Source organism: Mobula birostris, chromosome 9 (assembly GCF_030028105.1).
Source record: "Mobula birostris isolate sMobBir1 chromosome 9, sMobBir1.hap1, whole genome shotgun sequence".
NCBI lineage: Eukaryota > Metazoa > Chordata > Chondrichthyes > Myliobatiformes > Myliobatidae > Mobula > Mobula birostris.
In genome coordinates this window covers 6,147,936-6,165,651 of record NC_092378.1, presented here as the reverse complement: position 1 = coordinate 6,165,651, position 17,716 = coordinate 6,147,936, and the positions used below count along the sequence as shown (strand labels likewise).

General features: G+C 42.4%; 1 protein-coding gene across 5 annotated transcripts in view; it reads left to right on the top strand.

The window, feature by feature from the left end:
* Positions 1–11,421, top strand: part of tmem117 (transmembrane protein 117) — a 433,754-nt gene extending 422,333 nt beyond the window's left edge. For 4 of the 5 annotated variants that reach the window (XM_072267437.1, XM_072267433.1, XM_072267434.1 and 1 more), the window contains exon 8: positions 781–2,362. In XM_072267437.1, the coding sequence (XP_072123538.1) occupies positions 781–1,478 (698 nt within the window). In that variant the 3' untranslated portion in view covers positions 1,479–2,362. Of the gene's footprint in view, positions 1–780; positions 2,363–9,601 lie in introns of those variants that run through there. The other variant, XM_072267436.1, reaches the window with a different exon arrangement.
* The last annotated feature ends 6,295 nt before the right edge of the window (positions 11,422–17,716 follow it).

Below are 17,716 nucleotides of genomic sequence, written 5' to 3'. Positions count from 1 at the left end.
CTCCCTTACACAAACTTCTGTCACCTGTCCTGTCTCATTCCCTAATATGAGATCTAGTATGGCACTCTCTCCAGTTGGGATTTCCATGTACCGTATTGATTAACAAAACTTTCTGAACATATTTGACAAACTATTTGCCATCCAGCCATTTTACAGTATGGGAGTCCCAGTTAATATGTGGAAAGTTAAAATCACAACCTTATGTTTCTTTACAACAGTCTGCGATCTCTCTTCAAATTTGCTCCTCTAAATCCTGCAGTCTATTGGGTTGTCTATAATATAATCCCATTAATGTGGCGATACCTATCTTATTCCTCAGTTTTACCCATAAATCCTCAGTAGACGAGGTTCCAGTCTATCCTGACTGAGTACTGCCATGACATTTTCCCTGACTAATAATGCCACCCTTTTCCCTTTAATCTCTCCCACTCTATCATATCTAAAACAAAGGAACTCCGAAACACTGATCTGCCAGTCCTGCCCCTCCTGCAAACAAGTCTCATCTTTATTCTTTAACTGTCCTTATTCACTGTCTTAGATTGCATGAGTTGAGAAAACTGATTTAGAGTTACATTAGAACCAAATATTCCTAATAAATATTCAAATTTTGGCAGAATACTGTATGTGTGGTATTTCATTCCAGTGGGGACAAGGAATACTTTGCACATGAGCAAAGCCCTAGAAGTTGATACTGTTTTGAGTTGTGAATTTTGAAGAGGCAAACTCTAAGCAGAGTTTCCCAAGAGAACCCTTTAGTTATTTTATCACATTTATTTACAGGTAAATGGTTTAACTATGGCATCATCTTTCTCGTGCTGATTTTGGACCTGAATATGTGGAAGAATCAGATATTTTACCAGCCTGGAGAATACGGCCAGTATGTAGGACCTGGACAAAAAATCTATACAGTGGAAGATATGGAGACATTAAAGGCTTTAAACAAAAGTACACTGAACTGGGAATGGAGATCAACTAATATTAACCCAATGACTAACAGGACTTATGTCCATGGTGACATGTTTTTACACAGCAGGTATGTAGGTGCCAAACTTGGGGTCAAGTGTCTTGCTTTTGTCCCTAGCATCTTGGCATTTATCTTCTTTGGCTTCTTCATCTGGTTTTTTGGAAGATTTCAGAAAAGTGAATTAATCAAAGACAAACAGGATAGTTTGTACGTAAAGATCAAAAGGAAATCACCTTCTGACTTCAGCAAAGATTTTAATGAAGTGGCAGAAGACGCACAAAAGAGCGCGACTACAAACGATGAATCATTGATGACCACGGAGATGGAGGTGGCCACAGCTATTGTACACAGCATTTCTGATTCACCCACCGAAGATCAGGAGACCTTCCTCAAGAATTCACACAGCAGCACTGCGATGGACACAAAGCAACTTTCTGAACCCACTCCCCCTTCTGTTTTGCCTGATCAATTGCCAAAACCAATACCTGACCAGAATGCTGAGATGCAAACTTAAAACAAGCACATGCCTTATGTAGGATTTTACCTTTTCATTTTTGCACATTTATAAATCTTTGTACTTTTTGTGTTACAGTGTCACTTTGACTTAAATTACTGACCTTGCTTTTAGAATAAAAAAGAACAACTAAGTTAAGTAGGTGGTGGCTCTACTATAGAACAAATGTCACTTTTATTTTCTAAGAAGAGTAATATTGTGCCTATACCTAGATATTCCTATGAATCTTGCCTTTTGCAGAAACACGGGAGTATGTCTTAATGCTGTATTAAATCGTACTGTAATATTGTGTTCATCTCTAATTGAGCATAAATTGATAACTGCTGTACGTTGTGCCTTGAGGAAATGCATTTTGTATTCAGTCGTCTGAAGGGATTTTTTAAAAATGGTAGAATTACAATTCAGAAAAAAAAGTATAATAACAATTCTTATATCTAAAGCAGGTGTTCCCAGTCTGGGGTCTATGGACCCCTTGCGTAATGGTATTGGTCCATGGCATAAAAATGGTTGGGAACCCCTGCTCTAAACAGGTTGCTTCTGAGATCAATGGAGTTTCCCAAATGCTCTGCTGCATTCTTCTGAAGCAAAATTTGTTGCTGGGATTGCTAGTATGATCACTGCTAAATTCACAATGGTGTGGATTGTATTGACTGCTAAACTGTATATTAACGAATAGTTTGTCAATTAATCTTTTGATTTTTCTGTAGTGGCAGGCCTCTGTAGAATTCAGTGATAGGGGGAGGGGGAGGTACGGCTGCCCTAGATGGACAACAGTAATTGAGGAGAATATATATTAAGAATTGCATTGCACCTCTGTATACTAAAGCGCAATAGATGTCTGTATTGATATTTATATATAGATACTAATGAAAATTGTAGAATAAACAGTGAAATCTTTTCAGCTTGTGTCCTTGCTATTTGAAGTCTTACTGGGTTCCACTCCTTAAAAAATGTGGACCTTTCTGGTTAGTGCATTACGATCTTTGATAATAATCCTCGATTTTATTTAACTGTTGACTGCAACACTCTTCCCAAACTCTGCTCATTTATTGTAAAGCAAACATGAAGTGGCACTTCTACACAAGATTATTTTTCCCAATCATTTCACGCGCATGTAAATTCTGATCTATCAGTTTTGGAAAGAGAACATTTATATTGCTATGTCATAAATTAAAAGTTTATTTAATTCCAGAGGTAAATAGTTGTCAATTTACCAGACATACATTGGATTATTGATATAGATACCTCAGTCCAAATCCTTTTATTGGCAGCTAGGAACTTTAAACTGTATAAGAAAATTTGTAATGAACAGCTCCAAGTCAGAAATAGTTCTCTTATATCTTCTTTTTCCTTAAAACATGGTTCTGCTACTGTTGGAGCCTGTGATCTTCATTTTGGTGATGCGTTTTTGGGTTGATTGAGTGATCTGGCACTTTGCTGAATCCCAGGGTGTTCAGTGAGGTCTCGAGCAAAACGTGAAGACTCGAGGCCAACAAGCCCGGAGCCCGGAACTCCATTGCTTGCCAATTAAAACATTGAGGAAGATTGAAATCATTGAGGCAAGAGCAGCTGTTCAGCAGTGTGTACCAGCCCCTCTCTGCTGCTGCTGCTGGAGGAAGGTGTCTGCGTGTGACAGTCGGGCTCTCTCTCTCTCTCTCTCTCTCTCTCTCTCTCTCTCTCTCCCCCTCTCTCTCTCTCCCTCTCTCCCTCTCTCTACCTCTACCTCTCTCTCTCTCTCTCTACCTCTCTCTCTCTCTCTCTCTACCTCTCTACCTCAGTGCTATCAGAGGATGGTGCTGGAGTCCTGGGTCTTGGCCAAGGTTTGTGGTCTAGACTCTGTAGTTCACGCTACGATGTGTTCTAGTTTCTGGTCGCTCTTTTTTTGCTGCTATTTTCTGCGATTCTGTGAAGATAATGAACGACACAGCACTACATTGAATTGAACTGAGCTGAATTGAATGTGCCTGAACTTTTTTGATGACTTTGTGGGTTGGTATTTTATTTTCTGTGTTGTTCACTTGTTTTTTTTCTCTTTGCTGTTTGCATGATGTTTTTGCGCATTGGGGGTTTGATTTTTTCTTTGAATGTGTTCCATGATTTTCTTTGTTTTGTGGCTGTCTGTGGGGAAGACAAATCTCAGGGTTGTATACTGCATACATACTTTGATAATAAATGTACTTTGAATCTTTGAAACTCTGGGATCATTATAAAAAAGCTCTCTGTTTCACAAATATATCATGGGACAGAAATTTGCCATTCCTCCCAGTCTGGGCCTGTATATGACTCCAGACCCACAAAGTACGGCTGCGTCTTGTACATTATCAGTTCAAAAGGTTGGTATAGATGGACAAGAAATGCTCTATTAACGGTGTTCAGCTCCTATGAACATTTTTTTTAAAAAGCCAGTAATAGGATAATGATTGAATGTAAAATTATTTTATTTCACAATAAATACAATTTTCATTCAATATTAGTTTATCAGTAATAGCAACAATGCAAAAACAAAATTACATTCTCTATTACTAATTTATCTTTAGTTGTGACAATAATCAATGGTTTAACTTATGTTTTAATAAATCCAATTACTGTGTAATCTTGGTTGCCAATAATATTTTAATCTTGCTCAGTCTATTCTTTTTTTATCTTGAATTTAAGGATATATTATAATACGACAGAATAAACTGGTAAACTCGTTTTCATTAGCCAGTGTGCTGTAGCAACATTGAAGTTTGTAGATTTGATTTGGAAATGAAAATAAAAAGCCTGTGCAAATCAACACTATATTTTAGATATGTGTCTCTCCCCCCACTTATCTCCCTCGCAGCACTTATCCCTGCAAGTGGCCTAATCCCCTCCCTCACCTCCATTCCCGGCCCCGGCCCATGACAGTCCTTTCAGGTGAGGCAACATTTCACCTGCAGATCTGCTGGGGTCATCTATTATGTCGGTTGCTCCCAATGTGACCTCCTCTATATTGGTGAGACCCTTCAGAAATTGGGGGACTGCTTTGTTGACTACCCCTGCACCATCCACCACAAGCGGAACTTCCCAGTGGCCAAACATTTTAATTTGAATTTCAGTTCTCATTCTGATGTGGTGGTCTATGGCCTCTTCTTGTGCCAAGATGTGGCCAACCAGGGGAAGGGGGAGCAACACCTTATATTCTGTCTGGTAGCTTCCAACCTGATGGTATGAAAATCAATTTCTCCTTCACGTAAACAGATTCTCCCCACCCCATTCCCTACTCTGACCTTTTACCTCTTTTCACCTGCCTATTACTTCTCTCTTTGTCCCCTCCTCCTTCCCTGTCTCCTATGGTCCACTCTCCTCTCCTATCAGATTCCTTCTTCTCCAGCCCTCAACCTTTCCCACCCACCTGGCTTCACCTTTGTATTCTGGCATCTGCCCCCTTCCTTTCCAGTCCTGAAGAAGGGTCTCGGCCTGAAACGTCGACTGTTTATTTATTTCCACAGATACTGCCTGACCTGCTGAGTTCCTCCAGCATTTTTTGTGTGTTGCTCTGGAAATTTTATGCCTGGTTAGTTTAGCAGCTAATTGAAAACTTTGAATAAATTTGGATGAAGGAAGTACATCACACTCACAGCAAAACATGGAAATTTGATGGCATCAATTAACAATGATAATTAGATCTAGAGTTTATTTGAATGTAACTGATTTGTTTGGCCTTAGTGGACTGAAGGGTCAGCACTGTAGTTGTTAAATTTATTGGAACTGGATAGGTTATTACTAGTTTATTTCAGGATTCCAAGAGAGTACTTTCTAATTTTCCATTTGAGCAGCCTATCTGAGTGAGATTAGAAATTCATTTGTGTTTATAATATACAATATTTCGAGTGCACATGAACTAGAAATGATTGGGATTATTCAGACTTACTGTGATTCATATTTAAATATGCATTCAATTTGAAACCCGCAACAAACAGTTTATCATCAACATATTAAAATCCTTCCCAAGTGGATAATTGGAACAGAATTTGATATTGAACTAATGAGGCAGATTTAAGATCAGGCCAGTAGGTGAAAAGGACAAGGCTGGAGGAAAGCTTTTGGATCACAAGCTCAATATTTGACAGTGGATTAAAATATCAATTACTTGTTAACAATTTTAACTACTTCAGTCAACAGTAGATCAAAATATCAATTATTTGTTAATGATTTTAACTACTTAAAGTGAGGAAGGTTAGTGAAACTTGTTTTAAATCTGATTTTATGGCAGGGTACTAAAATTATGCAGAGTGGGGTGGTGGGGTACTGAGGTAGGATAAGACAGGAGATAAGTGGTATTGACTGAGAGCAGCTGCTGTTGGACAAATCTATGTCTGACATGTGGAAGTAGTTCAAAGACCAGTTGATCACTGTTCAAGATTGGCATATTCCTGTAAGAGTAAGGACGGTAAGATAAAGGATAACCTGAGAGGTCCTAAGTTTGGTCAGGTAGTTAAAGGAAGCATATGTATGGTTTAGAAAGCTAAAAATCAGACTGGGACTTTGTGGAATATTAAAGATAGCAGAGAAGTGCTGAAATAGGTGGTTATGAAGACCAAAAGAGGGAATGGTGCCCTAACAAGCAGGATCAAAGTGAATCCCTTTTGTATTTATGACAAAGAGGATATCTCTAGGATAAAAGAGGGAACTTGTGCTTGGAATCTGAGCAAGTGGCTGAGACGTTAAATGAGTACATTTTTGTTAGGAGATACAGCACACATCAAGCCCTTCCAGCCCAACGAGCACACCACCCAGCAACCTGTATTATGTCTTTGGGAACTGTTGCACCCGGGGGAAACCCACACACTCACGGGGAGTGTGTGCACAATCCTTACAGAAGATGCTGAAAATGAACTCCGAGCTCTGACGTCACAAGCTGCAATAGCATCGCGCTAACCCCTGCGCTGCCGTAGTGTCCCAGAAATACCGTGTTCAGTACTTACTGAGGAGGATTTGGAGGATAGCGTAGGCAGAGCAGAGCATGCCAACATGCTGGATAACTCTGAGATTAAGGAGGAGGTACAGCTGGGTCCGGCTGATAAACAACACACATAAAATGCTGGAGGAACTCAGCATGTCGGGCTGAAACCCTTTGTCAGGACTGGAATGGAAGGGGGAAGACACCAGAATAAGAAAGTAGGGGAGTAGGAGAAGAGAAGCTCGAAGGTGGTAGGCGATACAAGCTGGGTGGGGGAGGGGAGGATGAAGTAAGAAGCTGGGAGGTGAAAGGGCAAAGGGCCGGAGAAAAGAAGAATCTGATAGGAAAGGAGAGTGGACCATGGGAGAAAGGGAAGGAGGAAGGGCACCAGGGGGAGGTGATAGACAGGTGAAGAGAAGAGGTAAGAGACTAGAGAGGAGAAGTCCCAATGCCTGGTGCCTTGTATTCAAGAATTTTGGAAGGAGATTACTGAGACTTTGACAAAGATCTTTGTATCCTCACTAGCAACAAGTGTGGTCCCATAGGAATGGAGAATAGCATATGTTGTTCAAGAAAAGAAATGGGGATAAATCAGGTCATTTATAGGCCAGTGAACTTCATGCCAATGGTAGTGAAGTATTGGAGAGGATACTGAGGGATAGGATTTACATGTATTTGGCAAGGAATGGCCTGATTAGGGATAGTCAGCATGGCTTTGTGCAGGGTAAGTCATTCCTTACAAACTTAACCAAGTTTCTTGAGGATGTGACAAAAAAGCTTGATGAGGGTAAAGTTGTGAGCTTCATTTATATAGAGCTTTATTTACTTATCTATAAGGCACTTGATAAGGTCTCCAATGGTCCATAGCAGACAGAGAAGATTAGGTGTAGAAGCCTGCTATTCTGGCAGGAAGTCCATTACCAGCAATGTTTCTCAAGAATCGTCGCTGGGACCTCTGTTGTTTGTGATAAATCTCTGGCTATCCATTCCATAGGGTGATGATGGTTCCTTTCAGTCAGTTAGTGGGGTTTATACCCCACTCTTCAGAAAGGAACAGCGTGTGCGTGAATGGATTTTAGGTGAGTAGGGGGTTTCACAGGTCCAGACCCACCCTCTCGACATCCCCTCCCAGATCCAGCGGCATGGTGGGGTCCAAGACAGCTGGGGGAAGTTCTGATGCAGTGAATGGCCAGACCAAGCTTCGATGCAAGGGATGCCCTTTCCACGCTTCATGGCACGTGCTTGCTGGATGGCCGTTGACCCTACGAGAGGGTTCATCCGCCCTTTGACGGGTCTTGTTTTTCGTGGTGCAGGGTGTCTAGCCACCCTCGTCACCAGGAAAGCCTGGTGGGGGAGCCAGTTTAGTCGCCGACCACCCGACCATGCGACAGGTAGTACTGGGCTACATGGTACCAGTAGCACTCAGACGAGTGACCTGTGTGACATATATCAATGATTCGGATAAAAATATGGCTGGGTGGATTAGCAAGTATGTTGAGTCATGGATGGTGTAAAGAACTATCAAAGAATAGAGCAGAATATATATCAATTACAAATACCTCCTCAAAAAACTATAGAATTGGCTAGACATGGGCTACCAAGTACAAAGCCATGTTGACTATCCCTATTCATGCCCTCTCTATCCAAATACTTATATATCTGGTTCCTGGAATTGTTTGTTCGTTATGTTGTATGATGTGGGCGATTATGGTTTTTCCATGACCATGATTGTTTTTGGCAAATATTTCTACAGAAGTGGTTTGGCATTGCCTTCTTCTGGGCAGTGTCTTTACAAGACAGGTGATCCCAGCCATTATCGATGCTCTGCCTGGTGTCAGTGGTCGCATAACCAGGTCTTGTGATCTGCAGTAACAGCTCACACTACCTACTCTCATGGCTCCACATGACCCTGAACGGAAAGGGCTAAGCAGGTGCTACATCTTGCCCAAGGGTGATCTTCAGACTAATGGAGGGAAGATGCACCACACCTTCCTTTGGCAGAGATATATCTCCATCCCACCACCCTGCCCTTAGAATACCTTTCAATAATGTACCCACTACTGACATCAAGCTCACTAGCCTATTAATTTCCATATTGTTCTTAGAATCCTTCATGAACAGTGGAACAATAATGGCATTATCATCGCTGAATTAACACTATCTACATCTGGTCACTGACCAGAAGCTTAACTGGAACAGCTCGATAAATATTATTGCTACAATAGTCGGCCATAGACTAGGTACTGTATCTGTGATAAATGATTTATTTCCCGAGCCACCAAAGTCATTTCCAGGTCATGTTGGAAGTGTGATGGAGGACTATCCATTTGCCCGGATGAATGCCTAACTAAATTGATAAAAGCACACACCTTTCACAGCAAAACAAACTGCTCCGTTGTCACCCCCCCCCCCCCCGCCTTGCTGAATATTCACTCTCTCTACACCTGTACACTATTGCAACAGTAACTATAAAACCTTTAAAGTACATTGCAGTCACTCACAAAGGCCTCCTTCAAGGCTGCAGGTGAAAAGATAAGGGAGGAGATAAATGGCAACAGTAGTGAGCTCTTTCCTTGAACGTATATTGGAGGTACAATTATGTAAGCATTTAGAATCATAGAAAAGTACAGCACAGAAACTGTTTCTTCAGCCCATCTAGTCCATGCTGAACTATTTAAGCTGCCTCCTTCTATTCACCTGCACTGGGACCATAGCCCTCCATAGCCCTACCATCCATGTACCTAACCAAATTTCTCTTAAACTTTGAAATCAAGCTCGCATGCACCATTTGTGTTAGCAGGTCATTCCACACTCCCTCAAGCCTCTGAGCAAAGAAGTTTCCTCTTTTGTTCCCCTTAAACTTTTCACCTTTCACCCTTAACCCATGACCTCTAGTTGTAGTCCACACAACCCAGGATGATCCAAGTATATTGGACCCAGTGTGAATGAAGCAGTATACTTGCAGGTCATTGTGGCCTATAGATGCAAGTTAATTTGTAGAAGGCAGTGTTCCTATTGGGACGGTGTGGTCGATGGATTTGCAAGTTGAACAGTGCTCTGCTCCTTGACTTTCCATTCACAGCTACTTAAAAATGCAATTTATGATAGCCTATCACAATTCAGATTAAAAAAAAACTCATTCAAATATCGTTGATAATAAATCTGTTAACCTTTCAATTTTATACTTTGTTTCTTGCAGGGGTCACAACATGGGATCCATGGACCCCTCGGATAATGGTGTTGGTCCTTTGCATAAAAAAGGCTGGGAACCCCTGCTCTAAGGGATAGATGGAGACCATGCAAAGCTTTATATTTGTGTGCAAGACCCGTTCCTTGAAGTTTCCCTTGCAGGATTCTTTAACTGCTAATAGTAATGTACTGTATATTATTCTGTGCATTGTAATTCTGATACAAAAAATCTAATTGGATTTTGTATTGTTGCTAAAGTCAGTGTATTACAATAGAAACTCATTATCTGATGTTTTCTGAATATTAATTTTCCTTTAGTCTTTTAATTACACCCACAGGCATAACTAATTTCTCTGGTATTGTAGCTCTGATTTTAAATTAATGATCACCTTCCCTTTTTAAGAGGCATCTAATCAAGTTAGAGGTGTAACACAAAGCAGTGACTGAAAACAAGTCCCATCAAATTAGATAATCATAGACTTCTTTGGATGGAAAAGCACCCAAATTAATTTCAGTATGCATTCTAGTTCCTGAAACACGGCTTTGCGAAGCAGAGAGGGAGAGAAATGCCATCAGCCTTACAGTGACAACTCGTAGGAGAGCCTGCGTGTTAGTAATGTCACAAGCAATCTTTAACAGTTCTGTAAGTGCAATCAACTGCAATCTGCAGCCTTAATCCCTGCTAACCTAGAATCCATTTTAGTTTATCAGATCCGATCCTTTTCCCTGAGTTCATCATGCTAATGACTGAATCTCTGATTTAAAGTAATTAGCACAGGCTAAGGGTATTTACCTAGAACCTTGCAGTCTTGGAGCTAAATTCTGCCTAACAGAGTATTGTAATTTTTAACAATTGTTTCTGTATTGTGTTTCTTGTGTTTACTGTGATTATTTACTTACCAACTGGCCATTACACCACTGGCGTTTAGGGTAGCAACGGAAGCCCTCCATCCCTGGCGGTGTCCAGGGCTTCCTTCATCGTGTCAGGAGCTTCCTCTTGGTTTTCACTACTGAAAGTTATGCAAGTCCCGGGTGGAGACTCAGGAATACAGTCACACTCAGATGTAGAAGGAATCTTCATTGCTGTCTCCGTAACAGTTTTGTTTGACCAGTCAGGGTTGTCAGCCCTGAGCTGAACCCCCAAACCTGGAGGACTGGTGGACCACTCTTAGTCTGGCCTCTACCCTTCGATCTGTCCGGCATGGGTGACCCTACCAAGAGCCAAAGCATAAACTCTGACTCCAGCCAACATAGCTCTGTGGGTCATTGAGGCAGAAAAGCCTCGGAACCCAGCAACAAGGTTGTGGTCTTCTTGAAGGATTTACTGAGACTGCCTGCGTAAAAACGAATCTCAGCAATGTATATGTGTGTACTTTGATAATAAATTTAATTTCAACTTCGGCCATGTACTTGTAGATTTGGTTATAAACAGCTGTAATAAATGTGCTGTATGTCATTATGTTGAATGTATTTAGTACGCAACTGAAGCGAGTCACCTACACATGAACTTCTAGCACCTTGATTTTAATAGAATAGGTGGCACGGTGTGTAGCGGTTAGTGTAACACTTGACAGCGTCAGTGATCGAGGTTCAATTTTCACCACTGTCTGCTAGGAGTTTGTCGGCGGGAGGAGAGAGAGCAGCGCACCGCGTGTGCGCAGCCCTCCGGTGAAAAATGATATTGTATCCATTAAATAGGGGCCGTGGACAATTCTGATTTGATGGAGAGGGACGTGAAAGCACAGAGGAACATCCGGAGAAATTTCTGAAACGCTCGTTCGCTGCTGTCGTTACTGTGTGGTCGGGAATCTTTCGGAGGGTAGGCCTCAAAATCCCCGGCTTTGCCTGCTGTTGGCGACCGAGACTGAGGTCGAATCGTTTGGACAGAGATGGCGCTCAGTACTCGGTGTCGGAGAGCTGATCAGAGCTCGAAGTTTTCGGATGACTCAGAGTTGGACCGTGGTCTGGTATGGCAGGGAGAGTTTTTCTTCCTTCTCCCATCTGCGTGAGATGTGGGACACTTAAGAGACTTTGAACTTTTACTGTGCTCATGGACTTCTTCATCAAGTTATGGTATTGTTGCACTGTTGTAACTCTATGTTATAATTATGTGGTTTTGTCAGTTTTTTCAGTCTTGGTCTGTCCTGTGTTTTGTGATATCACACCGGAGGAAATATTGTATCATTTCTTAATGCATGCATTACTAAATGACAATAAAAGAGGACTGCGTGTCTTCATAACCTAAAAATCTAATTCACCCCGGATCCACGTAGGTTTCCTCTAGGTGCTCCAGTTTCCTCCCATATTCCAAAGATGTATGGGTGAGCAAGGGTTAGTATGTTGTGGGCACGCTACAGTTGCACCAGGAGCACGGTGACACATCCTCAGACTGTGTTGGTCATTGACACCCTTCCATGTACGTCCTGATGCTTCAATGTTCTGTACATGTGACAAATAAAGTTATCCTTAAAAAAACATATTAGTTATCTTTCTATACTCTAATATGATGCATGCAGACAAGCGTATCCATTTGCTCTGCAAGGGAATGCACAGGTGGTTGATCGGGGTTTATTAAAGATGTCCAGTTACACTTGGGTATTTAATAATTTAGTTATTTTTGTGTAACCTTGTGCATATATTGTTTGTTTGTTTAAATAATTGATTATGGATTATATGTAAAAATACATTAATTGAATATGTCATCACACTACCACATGATATGTGCATGCCTCACTTAAGATAAATTTGAAATCACATCCGCATTTCAGACTCCCATACCTTCCTTTGAATTATCCTGACGAAGGCTCTTGACCCGAAACGTCAACTGTACTTCCTATAGATACTTCTGGGCCTGCTGCGTTCCACCAGCATTTGTGTGTGTTGTTTGAATTAGTTTAATGTTTTGAAGTTACGAAAAATAACACATGTAAGTACTGTTTACACTGCAGTCTGTGCTTGGTTGGGGGCTTGTCCCTCCCATCAGTGGTGCCCTCTAGTGTTCATTCAGTGGAAGAACATAGAACATAGAATAGTACAGCACAGTACAGGCCCTTCGGCCAACAATGTTGTGCCGACCCTCAAACCCTGCCTCCCATATAAGCCCCCACATTAAATTCCTCCATATACCTATCTAGTAGTCTCTTAAACTTCACTAGTGTATCTGCCTCCACCACTGACTCAGGCAGTGCATTCCACGCACCAACCACTCTCTGAGTAAAAAACTTTCCTCTAATATCCCCCTTGAACTTCCCACCCCTTACCTTAAAGCCATGTCCTCTTGTATTGAGCAGTGGTGCCCTGGGGAAGAGGCGTTGGCTATCCACTCTATCTATTCCTCTTATTATCTTGTACACCTCTATCATGTCTCCTCTCATCCTCCTTCTCTCCAAAGAGTAAAGCCCTAGCTCCCTTAATCTCTGATCATAATGCATACTCTCTAAACCAGGCAGCATCCTGGTAAATCTCCTCTGTACCCTTTCCAATACTTCAACATCCTTCACTGGGTGTTCCTCTGTGTCTGCACTGGTGCGTGATGAGGAACTGCTGTGTACTTGTTCTTGCAGAAACATGGCTCCAGGACAACATCCCATTCACCATCAATCTACAGGCCATGCCACTCAGGGACTTGGGCTATATTATTTTTGTGTGTGTGTATGTTTTTCTACTATTATAACTGTATGTGCTGTGTGCTACTGTTGGTACAGTGTGTTGAACATTGGCTCCAGGGGAAAACTGCTTCATTTGGCTGTATTCATGCATATGATTGAATAACAATCAAACTTGAACTTCAATGTGTTCCTCTCAAGTTCATCTTAAGTCTAAAAATAAGAGCATAAGTTGTAGGAGCAGAATTAGGACATTTGGCCCATTGAGGCTGCTCCGCCATTTCTTCATAGCTGATCCAATCTTCGCTTAGCCCTAATCTCCTGCCTTCTTCCTGTAGCCCTTCATGCCCTGACCAATTAAGAATCTCAATCATTGCCTTAAGTATACATACAGACTTGGTCTCCACAGCTTCCTGTGGCAAAAAATTCCACAGATTCATCACTCTCTAGCTAAAGAAATTCCTCCTCATCTCCGTTCAAAAAGGATGTCCCTCTATTCTGAGGCTGTGTCCTCTGGTCTTAGACTCTAGCACCACAGGAAACATCCTTTCCACGTCCACTCTATCAGGACTTTCACCATTCGATAGGTTTCAATGAGTTCACACCTCATTCTTCTGAATTCCAGTGAATACAGGGCCAGAGTCATCAGGCACTGTGCCTTTATCCCTTCTTGAAGAGTAGAATGACATTTGCAGTTTTCTAGTCTCCTGGAACCATTCTAGAATCTAGTGATTCTTGAAAGATCATTACTAATGCCTCCACGATCTCTTCAGCCACCTCTTTCAGAACTCCGGGGTGTGCACCATCTGATCCAGGTGACTTATCTACTTTCAGACTTTTTAGTTTCCCAAAAACCTTCACTCTATTTAGGAATATGGAGGTGTGATCTTAGACACACCTTAGCAGTTTCTGAGCTCACATCAGTAAAGAATGCCCCTGGACTTTTTGATGAGTCCAGTGAGGTCAGGTGAGCCCAAGAATGACCTCCAGTGCATTTCGTGCTTCTGGGCAGGAAATCAACTATTCTCTATGATGCTAAAAATTTTCAGTATTCATGCATTAGAGAGCAATATTGTTACATTGTATGATACCTCTTGAGTTAGTTTCATTTTGTTGCTACTAAATGATATTTTAATGTTATGAGTTGGTACTGACTTAGAACAGTGTCAAACATAAGAGATTCTGCAGATGCTGGGAATGTTGAGCAACGCACACAAAATGCAAGAGGAACTCAAGAAGTCAGGCAATATCTAACTCAGGGGTTCCCAACCTTCTTTATGCCAAGGATCCCTACCAATAACCAAGGGGTTTGTGGGCCTCAGGCTGGGAAATCCTGATCTATGGAGAGGAATGAACAGTCAATATTTTCAGTCAAGATCCTTCATCAGGACTGGAAAGATAGGGAGCAGAACAAGAGGTGGGGTGGGGGCGGGGGAAGGAGTACAAGCTGGCAGGTGATAGGTGAGACCAGATGAGGGGAAAAATAGGTGAGTGGGTTGGGGTGGTGAAGTAAAAAGCTGGGAGAGGATAATTAGAAGAGGTGAGGGGCTGAAGGGATCTCATAGGACTAGACCATGGATGAAAGGGAAGGAGGAGGGGAAGCAGAGAGTGGTGATGGGCAGGTAAAGAGAAGAAAAGGGCTGAGAGGGCAGAGTGCCAGTTTGGTTATTGTCTCTGAATCTGAAGAAATTCCATTTATCACATGAGGAAGCCTTGCGCACCCAGTTACCACTCAACTTGCATTGACTTAGGCAAAGGTCCAGTGAAGTGATTCATTCTGGCAGCCCAGTCAGCAGAGGGAGCAGTGCAGAGAGGAGGAAAAGTACTGAAAGGGCAAATGGCGTGGCCATTTTTGGGAGTGGGCCAGTGGTAAGAGTGGGAGTGTCAGGCTTTGGCTCAAAGGAGGCTTCAGCCTGGAAGAGGCGTTGAAACTGGGTGAGTTTTGGTTAAGTTTCCCTTTTTTCTTACTGTGTCAGGGGTACTTAATGTAGATTAAGTGCCCGTTGTGTGTTCTTTACGCCAGATGTTGGCGAACTGGGAGACCTGGAGTCTCCCAGGGAACTACATCTGCGTGAAGTGTGTCCGGATGCAGCTCCTTGAAGACTGTGTGAGCTGGATGACCTTAGGCTTGTACAGGAGAGTGAGGAGATCATTGATAGGAGTTCCAGCGAAGTAGACACCCCTAAGTTGCAGGAGGTGGCTAGCTGGGTGAGTGTCAGAAGAAGGAATGGGAAGGGAAATAGGTAATTAGTACAGAGCACCCCTGTGGCCATTCCCCTCAATAATAAATATACTGTTTTGAATATTGTTGTGGGGAATGACCTCCCAGGGAAATGCCATGGAGACCAGGTTACTGGCACTGAGCATGGGTCCATGGTGCAGAAAAGAAAGAGGGAGAAGAGAGGAGCAGTAGTGATAGGGGGCTCAATAGTCGGGAGAACAGACAGCAGACTCTGTGGATGTGAATGGAACACCCAGAGGGTATGTTGCCTCCCAGGTGCCAGGAACAGGGACATCTTGGATCGTGTCCACAGCATTTTGGAGAGGGAAGGAAAGCAGCCAGATATCTTGATACATGTTGGTACCAAGGACATAGGAAGGAAAAGCAAAGAGGTCCTGAAGAGAGAATTTGGAGAGCTAGGTAGAAAGCTGAGAAGCAGGACCTCCAGAACAGTAATTTCTGGATTGTTGTCTGTGCCGCATGCCAGTGAAGGTAGAAACAGGATAATTTGGCAGATAAATGTGTGGCTGAGAAACTGGTGTGGGGGAAGGGCTTCAGGTTCCTGGATCATTGGGATCTCTTCTGGGAGAGGCATGACCTGCACAAAAGGGACGGGTTGCACCTGAACCTGAGGGGGACAAATACTCTCATGGGCAAGTTTATTAGAGCTGTTGGGGAGGGTTTAAACTAATTTGGCAGGGAAATGAACACCGGGGTGAAGGGACTCAGGATAGGATGGATGGTAAAAAAGCAAAGATAGCTTGCATTCAAACTGTCAGGAAGGGCAGGCAGATGACAGGACAAAATTGCAGCCAGTAGAGCGAGTATCAGTGCATTAGGGATGCAAAATCAAAAAGGGTAGCAAATACAGTACTCAAAGTGTTATATCTCAATGCATGGAGTATAAGAAATAAGGTGGATGATCTTGTTGCTTTTTTACAGATTGTTGGGTAGGATGCTGTGGCCATCACTGAATCATGTCTGAAGGATGGTTGTAGCTGGGAGCTGAATGTCCAAGGTTACACATTGTATTGGAGGGATAGGAAGGTAGGCAGAGGGGGTGGTGTGGCTCTGTTGGTAAAGAATAGCATCAAGTCGTTAGAAAGATGTGACATAGGATCACAAGATATTGAATCCTTGTGGGTCGAGTTAAGAAAATGCAAGGATAAAAGGACCCCGGTAGCAGTTATATATTGGCCTCCAAACAGTATATGGGGTGTGGACTACAGATTACAATGGGAAATAGAAAAGGCTTGTCAAAAGGGCAATGCTATGACAGTCATGGGAGATTTTAACATGCAGGAGGCTTGGGAAAATTAGGTTGGTAATGAATCCCAAGAGAATGAATTTGTTGAATGCCTATGAGGTGGCTTTTTAGAGCAGTTTGTTTTTGAGCCTACTAGGGGATCAGCTATACTGGATTGGAGTTATGTAATGTAATGATTAGAGAGCTTAAGCTAAGGGAACCCTTAGGAGGCAGTGATCACAATATGACTGAGTTCAACTTGAAAGTCGATGGGGAGAAAGCAAAGTCTGACATAGCAGTATTTCAGTGGAGTGAAAGAAACTACAATGGTATGAGATAAATTGGAAGGAGATGCTGGCAGGGATGACAGCTGAGCAGAATGGCTTGAGTTTCTGGGAAAAATGAGGAAGGTGCAGGATAGATTTATTCCAAAAACAAAGAAATACTCAAATGGCGAAATAGCACAACCGTGGCTGAGAAGGGAAGTCAAAGATAATGTAAAAGCAAAAGAGACGGCATACAAAAAAGCAAAAATTAGCATGAAGGTAGAGAATTGGGAAGCTTTTAAAAACTGACTGAAATCAACTCAGATTAGGACACTCAAAACTGCTGTGCAGGTTGACTCTGTGGGTAAGAAGGCATACGATGCATTGTCCTTCATCAACCGCTGGATTGAGTTTAAGAGACGAGAGATAATGTTGCAGCTATATAGGACCCTGGTCAGTCCCCACTTGGAGTACTGTGCTCATTTCTGGTCGCCTCACTACAGGAAGGATGTGGAAACCATAAAAAGGGTGCAGAGGAGATTTACAAGGATGTTGCCTGGATTGGGGAGCATGCCTTATGAGAATAGGTTGAGTGAACTCGGCCTTTTCTCCTTGGAGCAACGGAGGATGAGAGGTGACCTAAAAGAGGTGTACAAGATAACAGGAGGCATTGATCGTGTGGATAGTCAGAGGCTTTTTTCCAGGGCTGAAATGGCTAGCATGAAAGGGCATAGTTTTAAGGTGCTTGCAGGTAGGTACAGAGGAGATGTCAGGGGTAACTTTTTTT